Source organism: Nesoenas mayeri (assembly GCF_963082525.1).
Source record: "Nesoenas mayeri genome assembly, chromosome: 3".
In the NCBI taxonomy this organism is placed as follows: Eukaryota; Metazoa; Chordata; class Aves; order Columbiformes; family Columbidae; genus Nesoenas; species Nesoenas mayeri.
The window spans coordinates 21,608,231-21,624,229 of record NC_137544.1 but is presented as its reverse complement, the minus strand read 5'-3'; the positions used below and the strand labels follow the sequence as shown (position 1 = coordinate 21,624,229).

Here is a 15,999-nt window from a genome sequence, read left to right as displayed (position 1 = left end):
GCAGTGGTTGGCAGACTGACTGGCCCTGCTGTCAAACCTGCAGATCAGAGGCTTGAGCAAGTGGGAACTTCAGAATCTGTAGAGAGAAATTCTCAGGTAAAGTTCATCCACAGATAGATGTCACATCCATACATCAGAGTGTGACTGATTTTCTTGTTAGGCAAATCCCAGTGTATATATAGACCTGAAGTTATGCTGTTTGCCTTTTCTAGTTGAGTGACTTTAACTTTCCCCATTTTTTTCACATAAAATTGGAAGCCATTGCTTTTAGCAGTGTTTTTAAATGGTCACATCAGATTATATTTCTTGTACTTAGGTCAGAAAGCTGAATCAGGAAAAATTTGTTCTTAGTTGGCTCGCTGGTAAAAACAGAAGAATTATAGGGAGTCTGATTAAAGAGACAGACTATGGATTGTACCTGGAATGGAAGAACGAATTTATGCTTTAGTACTGTAGAATCAACATATGTCCTTCTCTGCTCTCTTACATGCTCTAATGTCTGCTTTTTAAATAAAAGCTTAAAATTACAATAATAAGAGAACTGAATGTCTCCAGAAGTGCTTTGCAGTAGTTCCAAGGAGTTGTTCCTTGTCTCCACATTTGTGTACGTTTTTGTAATACATAGTGTGTAGGAAGCGAGAACACAGTGCATTGACCACAGTGCACTTTCTTCATCACAGCTTCTTCCTGTGCTAACCTTGAAAATTCAGATTCCTCTTGCATTCCTGTCACTATGAATCCCATTGTCCTTTTTCCTTTTTTCAATTTGACACTTCTGCCTCTTACCATTGCTTTAATTTTTAATGAAAAATGGGAGGAGCAAGCTGCTTTTTAGTACCTGATATTTGGTTGTAAGTTGTACTAAAAAGGGAGATGCTGTCTTCGAAAAGAAAGTATGATTAGAAAAATTCTTTGCGCTCAATGAATATTTTTAATGTGGTTTACCAATTGTTTTTCCAGATAAAGCAAAATGCACAGATTCTGCTGTAAATTCAACAGCTGCCCAAGAGCTTTTACAGTATCTTGAATCTCGCACCATCTCTCCATCAGATGTGACTCTTCTACATCAGCTGAAATCCCTTGTATTGCTACAGGATATTGAGAGATTGGAGGATGCTTTGAAAACATTCCGAGAACAATCCATGATGACTCCTGGTACGTACCATTCACTCGTGTTCATTCACTGATGTTCCTTTTTGTGTGCATTAAGGTTCAGATTTGTGACAGGTTATTTTACTAGGAAGTAATAAAAAATTATATACTGGTAAATACATGCTTATACAAGACTTGAAAGTATAATTCCCACCAAAAATGTGGTGATCTTCCCTGTTTCTTGTTTGATTACAGTCAATACAGAAACTTCTAATACTTCGTAGCAACTATAGAGTGCAAGATGATCCAGGTTCTTAAAACAATATTTTTAAAATCTCAACTGTTTTAAGATTTAATCATATCTAAAGCAAATTTTTAATCCATTCTCTTTGTAGACCTTTTAAATCATGGGAATTCATTTGTTTGTCTTGGAGTTTTCACTCATCAAGTTAAGGATTAATTTTACATGCATAAGAATCAGTAAAGCCCATTATTTTATTTCTTCTTGGTCACCTGCATGGCTTTGTTTTTGTTTAGATATAAACATCTGGTTTAAGTTTCTAAAAATGTGCAGTCAGTCTTTATAATAAATGATATTATTAAGTCATTCATAAGAAGGAAGATTATTCTGATACTAAATCCCTGAGGCACAAGTCTGATTTCATTTGTGTTCCTTTTGTTCTCTATTATAACCCCTATAATTTTAGTAGAATTTCTTCTTGCCCAGTTAATAGTTCCTCAAGTGAATGTGGGGATCAGCATGTAGTCCATAGAAGGTATAATAATTCATTTTCCAAGTAGTCTTCAATTAAGCAATTATTGTTGCTTGTTATTAGTACTTCTGTTGCAGCATCAGCCAAATCTAAAAGATGAGCTGAATTTTCTTGCCTCCCAAAGAATTTAATCAGAATTGAGAGGACTTGCTGTGGCACAAGAGAATCTCAAGCATTTCAGATGGTGCTCTGAGTCTTTTGAAGACTTCACTGGTAGCAGTGTCGTAAATAAGATAGTAGCTATCAGAGACTAAGCAATGACATTCAAAGAAGAGACTGCTGCTTGTAACATCATTCAATAGTTTACAGCATAATAGTGGCTAAAGATCCCAGTCAAGACTGGAGCCTACTGCATGCTGGGCAGTGTAAAAACACAGACGAGAGAAAATTCCTGCCTGTAGAGTTCATAGTTGATACATTTTGAGAAGGACACATTTACAGTACTGCATAGGTGTTCTCATATTAATAAGTTGACATGTGGAATATGACAGCCCTTAAGGTTCTAACAGATCTGAAGTATCCACATATACATAGAACAAATTCCTTCTGTGCATTGAAGAATTAATTTCAAGACTAGACATTTGCAAACTAAGTAGGACCCAGCAGGAATAGTGGTAATAGTATTGGCCCTTTATTAAATGACCTAATTCAGCTTCTGTTGATTAAATTAAAACCAAGCTGTTGGAGTGACCACATTCAAGATATTCTTTACAGGCCTTATCTAAATTCTGCTCCATACAGTAGGAATTCAGTGTTCTGCAGCCTTGAGGGAAACTGCTCTATTTAGTTTTATATAGCAGAAATGTCAAACTGAAGAGAGAAGACAGAAGGAAGTTAGAAACAAGTCCATGCAACTGCCCTAATTTTCTGGTGTATGTATTTGTCACTTAAAAAAGCAGAAAAATATTTTCTGAGTGATTTTAAAAACTCATTTATGTTTTTGCTGATACAGCCTGAATTTGTTTACTCTTCCATTTGACTTTTTTCCTAGTAACTGTTGTCACTCCAGGCTCAATTCTAATCTCATTCCAAGTTCACAGTGTTGTAACCATAGTAGTTGATTTGATATTCATGAGGTACAACAACATACGAAAGAGGAAAATACTTTGTTATAAATTATTAAAGGATAATTAAACACCTGCTAGATATTAATTTCCCTCAACAGAGTTTAACAATGCGTTCCATTTGTAATTCGGGAATTTCAGTGAATGAGAATATAGTTGTCTGAAATCTTACCTTGAATTAAGCTTTTATTATACTTTTTTTTTTTCCTAATTTTGCCTTGAAAAATAGATCGTCTTGCCCTTTTTTTAATTTTAGATTTCACCTCCAATGAACAGGTGATAAAAGTTAGAATTATTACAAAAAATTTGTCTCAGCAAATTCAAGTTCTTGGTATAGAAATACAGGTTAGGGCTGTTTATGAAGATAAAATGTACAGCACATCACAGTAATCTCAGGGGTTTTTTACAAGTTTGCCTGATTATCTTACCTTTTTTCGGTTTTGTTTAGTTTACTGGGGTGTGATGTACTAGAAGAAAAGGTCATTCCTTATTAACACGATGAAAAGAAAACAAGTTTTCTTAATTTTAGCAAGGTGTTTTATTTTTACAAAATAAACCTGTTTTATTCTCTGTCATTCAAGAAGCAATATGTTAACCCTTCTTCCCATGGTGATGCTTTGTTTAAGATGACAGCACCAAAGGAATAATAATGCGTGCTATGTTTTGTTCAGTTTTATCTTTGATTCACGGAAGGAAAGAACAGGCAAAAAATGAGAAGTGATCCATCTCTTTCATGTGAATGTGCATTCTCCATTAGTAAACTTTACAAAGTAAACATACCATTATATATCTTTTATTTCTTCGCAAATATATGTGGTGATTTAATCTAATTTTCCACTGGAGCTACAAAGTGCCATTTAGCCAGTGTGTGCCTACTGATGATAAAACCTGGTTTACTGATGATAAATTTGCTTTTCTTAGTATCTTTTTACAGACCACATAGTGTAAAACTATGGACTGTCCAAGGTCTGCAGATCACAAACGGAAACCATGAACTGGTGCATGACCATGTTTTGGTATTTCCTGCACACCTCTTAGCATGTCATTCAGATTGGGAATCGTGGTTCAACCGAAAGAAAAAAGAAGTGATGAAGAAATTAAAAGTTTCTGGTTTATCTTAAGCTCTTAGATCTCAGTATTTGCAGTCATATCAAAGAAGGGTCTAACAGGGTTGCTGGTAGCATCTGGAAAAATTTACGGGAAGAGGAAATTGCTAAGGAGATTAAAACAGAAAAATTATCAGCGTTCAGGTATTATCTTTAGCCCTTTTTTTGAAGTCAGAAAACATACCTGAAACAAAGCATCTCTCTGGTTAAGAGATACTGGTGGTTCTGTCTAGTTGTCATTGTCCATCGAGTTACCTTGTACTTTGTGCTTCAGCTTACTCCTTCAGGTTACCTTTGGCTTTGTACTTCAGAGAACATACAAAGCTGAGATTGGCCAAGATTTTTTGCTTGAATGTGGCTATTTCAAAATGTCATTGTTCTCAGACTGTAGAAAGGAATAAATTGTCCTATTACTGTTCCCATTTATTTGGTAATCTTTAACAAAAGCTGCCTACCTCTACCTGAAGTGTTCCGTCAGTGCAGGCAAGAGAATGTTGGCAAGTCAGACAGACACGTGTTTCTCATGGTGGGAGCTTGGCTGGTCACGGTCAGGAATTCAGTGGCCATGTGTGGGAGGAGGCCGGACCCCGGCAGCCTGCACAGGAGAGGAGCTGGGACTGGGGAGAAACTGCAGCTTTGGAAATGAGGGCTACTTAATTCCCATTTCACGTCAATTACTAAAGCATAGGTGATCACTTAATTAAAAAAAAAAGCACAACCTCATTATCTCCTAATTTATGAACTCATTCAGCCTGTACTCATCAGCTTTATTCCATTATCTGTTAACACCCGTTGTTGGTTAGCATCAAGTCTCAAATATACTCTTCCTTTGTTGCCTAGGAAATTATCACCCACAGAAGAGCCAGAAGCTTCTTTTAACTGCCTTTTTTTGGAGAATTGTCCTTTATATATATGTCTCCATTGTGGGGGGTGGGGGATACATTTTGCAGGCCAGAAGTAATAGAGTGACTGTGTGTGCCAACAATGCACAGACTGGGTATACAGAGGCCCTAAAATGATTAAATTTAACCTTTCTTTTGAATGAACATTCAAAGAAAAGGAAATTAAATGTGAAAGCTATATTAGCATAACATTATAGAATCATCTTAAATGTGATATTATGTGATAAGTACTGTAGAAAGTCCTGTCATTAAAAATAAATGAAGTCACATACATAACCTCTGAATTAAGACAGAAGCTACGGCATTTTGAGGCTTTAATGCAGCTATCTATATTAGACGACTCATTTTCAAATGGGGCTTCTACGTGCTACTGTAAGTTAAATAATAAAGTGTGAAATTACTCTCCAGATAGGAAGAAGCACAGAAGATTGCATTCTTTTAGCCTTACCCATATGATCACGTCATTTCAATCTCCTTTTTTTCTGAATTATTGAATCGTAATAAACAGGTCATTCCAAAATATAGAAATAAAATTGTTTCTTATACAAATAATTGACCTCCTAAAAGAAGATGCACCTGTTTATGTAGAAATGTATATGTCTTAGTCTTCAGGCTCCAATATCTGCATTGATTTTACTGGAGTGCTAATATTGAATGGAAACGGATGTTCACACAAGTCATTTTCTTTGATGTTCAGAAATACCACAGAGGTATTTCAAAAGGAATGTGGTTTTTTTTGTTTCAGATCACATCAAGATAGTCACATCTCTGTTTCACTACTGGATTACAGATATCCTTCCTGTGAAGAACAGGAAATAAAACCTTACCCGTGTCCATGTTGTCCATCTCAACCACGACACCATGTCCACAGAATTTAAATTTATTATACAAACTCTTAATTGGGTAGCGATTGGTCAGGAAGAGCAGTGTCCATTCTACACCTTCAGGTAAATGAATTACTTTTCTGTGTTACAAACTCCAGAAGACAATAAACAGGGCATAACTACATGTGATTTTTGTGTTTGATTGGTCAAGAACATAAGCTGTGTGGCCTGAGTCTTCAGCTGGATCGGTATGTTCATTGCACTTTGGGATAAGGGACTTATCTGGAATGATAAAGTCTATATCAAGTATTTTGTTTAAGAAGTATAGTATTTTTTTGTTGTTTTTTATAATTTGATTGTTCCTTTATGGAAGGTTTATTTCTTGAAGCTTTATTTTCTTGTCTACCTGATATATCCGTTTACGTAAAACCCAGAAACACATCTTTATATTTAAGCAACAATATGTCTTAGGACTGTATTTTTGCTGAATAAACTGCTAAATTACTGAAACAGATGAATGTCTGCCTGTGGGTCATGTAGGTACTGTTTGGAGTTATGCAGAAACTTGTGTGGCATTTTCAGAACTTCCATGGCTCAGCCTGTGACAATCCCATGGGCATCACTGACTGCAGAATTATGGGACTGGGTTCTCTCACTGATTACTGTGTTGTCTCTCTGCAACTGAGTTTGTCCATGTGTAGATGATACAGTAAATAATATCTATGGTTAGAAAATGTTTCAGAAGAGTGAAGAAAGAAATGCTTCATAAGTGAGAGGCTCCTGTCTCGGCTGAATCATTCACCTCAGAGCAAACCGTTCCTCAAATCTTAGTGTATTAGCTTCCTCATCAGTAGGATAGGGCAACATATTTATCTCTTCCAACATGTGCTTGGAAATACATTACTGACAAGACTATATAAACATTGTGTGGGGTTATTGTTTGTTTGTTGTTTGTTTGGGGTTTTTTTAATTATATTGCCTGATATATCCTATTGCAAGGCATTGTTTTTAGTGATGCTCAAAATGTGTAATAAAAATACAATCGTACCTCTTTCTCATTAATTGAAGAAGTTAGAAGTGGTTCAGTAACATGCCAAAGGATTGCAGAGGCAGAAGAAGTGGTCTTATGGCTAAGGCAGCTGTGTGCAGCTCAGCAGAACTTGAGTTAGGTCTGTATTGACTAAGAAATATATTTAAACCAGACTTCACAGAGGAGAGATGAATAGTCTGTTCCCTGTTTTAATGCTTCTGACTTGCTAACGCATAGGCACTGAACCGTAGCTGTGACTTTTCACTGAGATTCTATGTGCCTCAGTCCCACATCTGCAGAATGAAGAAAATACCTCTTGAATGTGAAGTACCTGGATATTCTATTGACAGACCCCACAGGAAATTAATCACTTCATCCTCAGATTAAGGTTTGAATGTCATGCAGTAAATTAGGCCAAGGAACTGCACAAAAAGGATATGCAGCAATTCATTAGGTAAGCTTCATCTGTCCTATACTCTGAACATGAAAAAATAAATGAGATAATGTAATTAAAGACAGTATTTTGAAACACGGGTACAAACCATGTCGAATTAGGACTGTACAAAGAGCTGTAGCGTCTGCATTTCCTGATGCTTGAGTGACTGTCCCGAGGGATGTTATAAGTCTGCTGCCTTGGGTGGACCCCAGGAGCTGGGGATCCTCCTTGTCCTCTGGATCCCAGGCTGGTGCACCTGGAGACCTGGGTGTCTCTCCATCCCATGCCGGCAGAGGTGACTGCAGGTTTCAGGTTTCCACGTTCAGCTGGTGGTTCGGCTCAGCATGTATGTCAGGGACACGTCCCCAGGCAGACATGATGCTCGCATGGCGGGCTGCACAGGCTGCCAGGGACGGGGCACTGCTTTTAGTAACACCCATGAGTAACCTTGCCAGGACTCACATAAAACGCAGGCAGAGTTGTCTTCTCCGACTGGCTGCAGCTGAAATTCACGAGTGACCACACACGTGCCCTTCCCTTCCCAGATTCACAAGCGCACCCCCATTCACAGATCCCTTGAATACCAGCCCAGGCCCCCAGCCTCTCTGGGATCCCTGCCTGGATGCTGGGCCCTCTAACCAGCCCTGCGGGTCTCCTGCTCACCTGCTTGTCCAGCCTGGCACACACTGTCACACGTTCACACACTCATCTCACAAGCACTCACACACTCGTCTCACAGCTTTGTTTAATGCTTTGATTTCTTTATTATTCCTGTTGCAGTGTTCGGCCACTTCGCTTAATATTAAAGTGATTTTTTAAATTACGCTGATTTTTAGATATTATAAGCTGCATACAGAGGAGCAGCTTTGGATCTCATTGCCAAACAGAAATATTTAGTACTGTCAGTAGTCTAATCCGAAAACGTGACTAAAACTTTGCAGATCAAAAATGTACTCTGCTTGAATTGAGTAATAATGGGGAAAAGCCTGCTTTCAGTCTCTTTTTTTTCGTTAACTGCTGTATGAGCCTTATATTCTGTGCAGAAATCAGCTGGTTCTAACAAAGCAAGCCTGGGAACAGTTTCAGAGCACAGCTAGTTAGAGCCAGTGATATCTGATGTCTTTGTAAACGACCTGCAATAGGAGCTGAATCGTACACTTATCAAACCTGCCGCTATTATGCTAACAGGGATTATAAAGAGTAAATGATAAAGTAAGATCTGAGATGTTGGAGAGTTTAGAAAATTGGACCAAATTCAGACAGATAATTTGTAGATTGGCGTTGTAGATAAATGCAGTCACGTAAGAGTATATTTGTTTCTGAAACAAGCATCATGCCAACGGTGGTGTGCTGAATGGCAACATGCATAGGGACACTTGAGAGCAATACACAGCAGAACACAGCAGAAAGATCCAGTTTAAAAGCAAGCTGTATGGACATTACTCATCCTATAACAATAACAATTAGGCAATGTACTAAAAATGGTAGGAGGAAGGATTGTTTTGTTCCCTGTTCAACATTTGCAGTCAAAAAGATTTCATACACCAGAATTTTAATACCTGGTCACTATTCTGTGCTGCTTCTCTGAAAGAAATGGTGCTGAATCTCCCTACGCCTGTTGTGGTTTATCTGGGTAGCGATATAACCAACACAACTGGAATATGAAAACTAGAGAATTTAAATTAATATCCACCAATGAACAGTGTGGTTTGCCTTTCACTGTACATGGCTCTTTCAGCATAGCAATGAAACATTTATTGCTTTGGATTTCCATGCTAATCTAATAAATGGCAAAGGAGATGGCCGTGAATTTTTCCTTCATCCTCATCATTCAGCCTAGTCAATGTAGAGTATCATAGAATTTCTGAGGCATGGAAGAGTTTTTAGTGGACTTTGCATCGGAGAACTTCATATTGAACTGTACACACCCTGTGATCAGCATATTTCAAACTTCTGGGAAGATGGAATTTCAACATTTTGTTTTTAAAAACTACATGGACTTCAATAGTCAGAAGAATTTAAGGATCAACTAGGAAGTAGCCTACATGTGGCTTCAAGAATTAACTTTCTAGTTGCATAATTAAACATTACACAGTAAGGAAGGAACAGCAGCACAGTGGGAGAGAAATCGGGCTCTGAGTAGGTGGTGGTCCCTTCCCAAGAAAAACCACAGGGGCTGAAGTAGTTTTGGGCATCTGTAGTAGTGAATATCTGGTCACTACATCTGTATGCAAAGATAAAAGTTCAAAGCCATTTTCTCTATGTATAGATACATGTTTTATTCTCAAAATTGCCTGTAAGACCTTAATTATTCTCTTTTGGGGATGTTTAATGTGGGAATCATCCTCTAATGTTACAGGTTTTTACTGCTTCGTAAGTGGTGCAGTATTTTATATAGTACTTTACAATCATGTGGAGCTATCAATTCCTTAATGTGTTTTCTGTGACAGCTGGCTTTTCTCCCCTGCACCAGTGCAAGGGAGCACTGCTCAGTGGGCTGGATCTCTGAAATGACATCTGGGAGAACAAAAAACCGAAAAGCTTTTAAAAAAAAAAAGAGACAAGGAAGGAAAAAAGTGGTGAGTGGCAGCATGAAGGCAGAAAATTGTTCTCTTTGACTGAAGAAAACGTATTTCATCCAGTAATATCTGGTATATTATAAAACTAGTCCACAGAGGTAGAGTGGGAAGTGGTGTGTGTTATGCTTGTACAGCGTGCTGCACATTAGGTGTGACAACAAGGAGTGGTACTGACAAAAACAGGAAGAGGTTGGAAAAATGCATTATGCTTAATATTTAGGCCAACCTCAGGTTATAGCTATGTATATTTTGTGATTAATTGTTTCAGTCCTAGATTGCACTAAGGAGGGCTGCATTGCACATGTTTATGCGGCTCATTTGGCTTCACTGTTAACTACTTTATCCTCTGCATTGCATCCAAGTAAATTTTGTTGAATAGGCTAATTGTATTGTCTGAGTATTTCACAATTTTTAATACATGTTTTCGTTAGATGAAAAAAAAATGTATTTTTAAACTGCTAGATATATGGTGAACTAAGCCATGGGGGAACAACAGTACATATGTATAAAGAAAAAGCAGAAATTTACAAATGGTGTTTGTGTTTCCCGTCTCTAACGATCTGGGAAAGAACAATATATTCTGTGATTACTTGAAAACAGTGTAAATGCACCACAGCCAGTCAAGGTCAAGTACAGCTTTAATAAGGACATCCTCCAAGTTGAGTGCTTAACTTTGTAGAATTCATAGTCTGTAGTCGTTTTAATGAACTGTATACATTTATAAAATGTGTAAGCAAGCGGTAGTTCTCTTTTACAGTATTACTGCAGTGCTACATCCTGGTTTAGGGTACATAATAATTAAAAAAAAAAAAAAAGTGTTACCTAAGATGTTATCTAAGATTGAAGAGGACTATGCAAAAATAGAGAAGCAATGAATCTGTGGTTCAATACCTTCTTTTCTGTTGCATCAACTACAGACTGGTTTCTTCACCTTCAAAATCCTTGCCCATCTTCTCAGTCCCTTAGCGCACAGATGATTCCTCCATCCTCTCAGCCGCTGGAACCAGCTTCTGTCACCCACTTGCTGCATTTTCAGATGAACACATTTGTGCTTTTTCCCACAGTGCCTTTCCCAGCTCTCTGCAGAGCAGTCTTCCTTTTGTTTTACTTCTGTTCTTTAGAACACTCCTTTGCCATCATGCTGCCAAAAAGCTTAGCAACAGCTGGGTCAGTAGTGTGCTAAGCCAACTACCTGCTGTGCTGACTAATGTTGCTGTGTTGTATCTGTTTACTCCCACATCAATCTGCCTGTTTTCTCCTCTGTTTTCTCCTTTCTTAAACTAGAAGCCATTCGAGGCAGGATCTGGTCTGCTGCTCAGTCCCCAGCACAGTGAATTTTTATTACATCTGAGGTGCCAGTGTGCCAGGGGAATATAGTAGGCCTAACTACAATCAAGAACATACTAGAACATGTAAGCAAGGCTGCCAGTAGTTAAAAGTGGCATAATTTTACGTTGCACACATGATCAGTCTGGTAGGACAGGGGCCTGGTTCTCTCTAGTGGACACTTGGGAGGCCATGTTTATCTGCAGCTTGCTAAGGAGAGCTTGGAGACAGCCGGGGTGGGATTCGTTTCTTCTGATTTCAGATATCTACAGTGTCTACTGAGCTGCTTAAAGAACTTTATAATCACTGAGATGAGATAAGTACTTGTACAGGCCAATAGAACTGATTACATCTCATTATCTTTTCTCAAAAGAACAATGGTACAAATAGGAGAACTTAAGTCTTTTGGTTGACTGTTACGGCAGCATAAACAGGTAAGTCAGATGGAAACATCTGCATCGCAGGCATCTGGATCTTGTAAAAAAATTCATTTACTGCATCTGAGAAAGGGACAGGAGCATACATGTCTCATGACCAAAACGTCCCCTGCTCCTAGTGCTGGTCTGGCAGTGGCAAGCTCCTTCAACTTGTACAGGGCTGTGACCCCCCTCTCCTTTCTGCTTTCATGTCTTCTCTTACGAAGCCATTGCCTGGGAGCGTAAAAGGGAGAAGGAGAAGAGTAAGGAGCTGTTGTACAGCCGTAATTGGAACTCACCCAACATGATCTGAGGAGGTGCTTCTCCTGCTCTTCCTCTTGTTCCCTTCATGTGATCATGCACAAAGTGGCCTCCATCTCTTCTCAGGCAGGCTCAGTGAAAGATTGCTGTGTAATTGATTCCTCCTCCCAGTAGCACTAAGTAAAAGCAAATATAAATGCACAGAGGAGTAACCATTGCTAGGAAGATCAAACGGATCACCCATTACTTGTGTTCTAGAGAGTGAATCAATAGCAAACATATTTTTTCGGAATCACAGGTGTAATCACCGAACTCTGTAGGCCCAGCAATAGCTGTTTGATCTCTGTCTGGCATGTTGGAGCTTAAAATGAAGGTCATATTCAAATCTGATTGGAATTCAGGGAAGGCATCTTAGCTTATTACCATTATTATAGTGCTAGATTCTACTTACATTGGTAAACAGTTTAAAATACTTGACATGTTATTCAATTAAATCAGTGATTGCTAACTGACAGACCAAAGTGCATTGATTTTTCCAACCACATTAAACTAAGTACATGGCACAGTGTTTCATTAGCCTGTCTGCTTAACCCTTTCACATTTAATTCAATTACCCAGTATAAAATTAAAGTGTAAAATATTTAATAATTCTGGATTTCTAAATTAGAAGGCATTGCAAGGATATATTCATCTCAATAGTTTCTGACATATATTTATTACTGGGTGATTTACAGTCTGCTATATATCATGTTGTTATCCAGATGGCAAAAGTCACTCAGAAAGTTTTTTCTCTGTATTCACTCAGTAAATGGATACATTCATAGACCGTAAGATTAAAAGGACATGAGATTATATTTTTTGACCCCATCCAGATCCCTGGTCATAAATTTTCCTTTTACTTCAGGATGAAGACCAGGAACTTGAGACTGACAAAAGCACAATTTGTGTATTTTGCTAGAGCAAGTCTTCTGCAGAGACAGGCAAGGCTGGTTTAAAGACATCAAGAAATGAAGATTTAGCCCCTTCTCTGGTGTTTTATTCCAGAACTCAACCACTCTCACGGTTAGAAACATGCCTTATTTTAAATTTTAATTTGTCTAGATCTAACATTCAGCCATTAGTTCTTGGTATGCTTTCCTTCACTAGATTAAGTAGTCCCTCAGTAGCCACTATTTTCTGCCTATGAAAATTTTCAAACACTGTAATCAAGCTACAATGCAACTTCCTTTTTACTACCCTGAACATTATCTGCTTAAGTGATTTGCTTTAAGGCATCTCCTACAGCCTTCAAATTGTTTTTGCGGCTCTCTTGTACATTCTTCCCTTTGTTTTTTTTCACACCATCTAGAGAACAAGTGTGCTGGAACTGCACATAGAACTTAATTTAACATCTCAGCAGTGCCAGCTTTTGTACTGACTACTCCATTGTCTGTGGGTCCATTTTTTGCCATAGGATTGTATAGGGAGTCCATGTTGAATTATTTGTCATAGTAGACAAGTATTCTTGACATGTATTGCTTTCCAGGATTTAGTTCCTGGTTCCGTACTTCTTAAATGCCTGACTTTCTGTTTGGCCATATTAACATTAATTTTCTTTGATTGTGTCTAGATTAGTAAGTGATGGATTGTTTTGTGTGCCTGTACTGCTTTCATTAGTCTCGACTATCTGCGAATGTTGGTGTCGTCTGCAGATTTTACCACCATGACTTTATGTTTACTTACAGATCATTAATAAAAATGCTGAGCAGTGTCAAGCACTAGTACTGATCTTTGTGGGATCCAAAGAGAAGTAACATCATTCAGTCATGATTCCCTATTTATAACTTTTTTTGAAAACAGAAAACTGAGATAACCTAGCGGATTTCTTATGCATTTCGTGTGTACTTTATTGTCTTAGGTGCTTTTTTGTTTTGATCAGGAAGTCTTGTGGCACTAGGTAACTTCACAGGAGTATAAATAGCACAAGGTGTAATGGTTGTCTGCTACTGTCAACAAGTATTTCTTCAGTTTCCTACAAGAACAAGCTTTAATTTTTTTAGGTAAGGATAAGAGTCTAAACTAAAGACACTGTACAAGAAGCTATAGAATTGTGTTTTACAGTCTGTTTAAGGGAAAGCAGAATAATTGAAAAAGTGTTCAAAGCAAGTAGCCTCTAAAATTTGTCTTCTGTGTTTTTAATGTGTTGCTCTGTGGGGAATGATTTGTTTTAGTTAAGAATGATTGTTGTGAAAGATTGCTTATTTTTAAACAACAAAGGAAAATTAGTATTTCTTTTTTCCTGCAAGATATGATCCATAACTTTAGTTACGCAGGTGTGTAGTGTGTGCATTATCTGTTGTGTTGCATTTCTTCCAGCTGGTAGTTGAAGAAAGATTAACTTCAGTTGGTTAACTGCTGGTGAATAAAACTGGTTTGAGACTTAGAAGTTTGCTTAGGAAGTTGCATTAACACTTTTGTAGAGCGATATGCAAATTTTCACTTTGTTACAGAAGCAGTTCTCTGAGCGCATTTCCAGGCCATAGCACAGGCGTGTTAACTGTCAGTATCAGCATTAACTGTCTAAACCTTAAGCTATTGTTGGAGACTGGTGTAGGGATTCATCAGATACTCAGCAAACTTCAGCTTAGTTTACCGGCTCCTGCTGCTCACAGAGTGCCAAGTTGCAGTTGGTGTCATGAATCAAGATGCAGGCAGCCTGAACGTTTTCTGTTGGAGCTAGAAATGGCAGAGACAAGTCTCGTTTAATATCTACCCGGAGCTGTCACAGTCTGGAAAGAAGCAGGAGCAGATTCTCAGGAGGATCCTTGTATGAGACAGAACTGCCGGTGGGATTCCCACTTCATTGCAGTGGTTCATCACCCTCATGGCTCCCTGGAGTCAAAGCTGTGTCACAGCCTGGCCCCAAAGCTACACGGTGGAGCAACAGAGGAGTAATAACCGCGTAGCAGCACAATAACCAGCAAAGCCACAGTAGGGCCAGTTGTTACAGAAGCTAAACATGAAAGGAAAAGGATTTTAAAGCAACTTGGAACTGGAAGTACCGTGCCTGGACCAGCGACAGCAGCCTGCTGTTGAAAGGCAGAGGAGAAAACTGAAGTGTTTTGTACCAGAAGTTACAAAAGAAAAACAGCCAAAGAGAAGACTTATTCAGAGCAATGCAGTGATTCATTTTCTCAGTGTGAATAAAGCAGTTCTCCTGCTTTATTTGAGGAAAGTCTAATGGCTCTAGCAGAAATGGCTGTATAAACCCTCACATACAAACAGCCCAGAGCCTCCAGCTCCCAGTTTCTGGCTCTGTGTGAGCACAGAACATGCCTTGCAGGACTCCAAAAGGTTCCTTAACTCTCCCCTGCACTGGAAGCTGTAGGGAAAAAACAGTGTCTGTCAAAATGCCCTGGCAGTATCCTTTCTTTCAGTCTGATTCCCTTATGCATAAGCAGAAAACATCAAAGTTCAGTATAAAGCCAAAAACATTTCAGGTGTCCTTGTCAAAGTACCTGAGACACAAAGACTTAGCTGACTGCTGTGTTTCTGGAAGTCCCATGCCCATCCACTTTCTCCGCCATTTGCAAGGCCTTGCCCTGTTTCACGGAGTGAAAATCAGTCTGAAACTGCCTTGCAGGTACCATGGGATGAGAATCAGAACGTGGGCAGATCCTGGGAAGCAGCTGACGACAGTGCCTTACCAAGGTGATGTGAACAGGAGGGAAGGAGACACAGGGCTGTGTGGGTGTAGCTTTTCCCTTGTAGGTTGCGATGGTGATTCGCAGAGCTGTTCTGCTCTGACCACAACAGTGGTCTTGTGGATAACCTGAGACTTGCACTTTCGAATAAGAGTGGTGGGAAACTTGGGAGGTAAAAGTCACAAAGATGAGATGTCATTGAGCAAGTATCTCGAAGAGGATAATTAGTCTTTTGATAAATAACTAAATGTCCTCTGTGTCAACCTTGATGCAGCTCCAGCTGTCTAAGGCTGATCCAAATCATAGGAATGGCTGTTATCCAGAAATCATAGATGCTTTGTACACCAGTCTCTTGCATAGTATTTTGTTTGAAGCCAATCAAAGAAGTCTGAAAAGAACCCTATAATACTATAAAAACCATGAAACTATTTGTTAGAAATCCAAATTAGGACAGTCTTTTCCACCTTTTTTTTTTTCCTCTATAAATTGTTGTTATTCTTTGTGAAT

At 38.6% G+C, this 15,999-nt stretch overlaps 1 protein-coding gene across 3 annotated transcripts in view; it reads left to right on the top strand.

Annotated features, from left to right (window-relative positions):
• The window catches only part of ERICH1 (glutamate rich 1), an 88,917-nt gene that overhangs the window by 61,760 nt on the left and 11,158 nt on the right, over window positions 1-15,999 (top strand). For 2 of the 3 annotated variants that reach the window (XM_080342306.1, XM_080342307.1), the window contains 2 exons: window positions 961-1,155; window positions 5,683-6,297. In XM_080342306.1, coding sequence (XP_080198432.1) covers window positions 961-1,155; window positions 5,683-5,756 — 269 coding nt within the window. In that variant the 3' untranslated portion in view covers window positions 5,757-6,297. Of the gene's footprint in view, window positions 1-960; window positions 1,156-5,682; window positions 6,298-15,999 lie in introns of those variants that run through there. The other variant, XR_013922007.1, reaches the window with a different exon arrangement.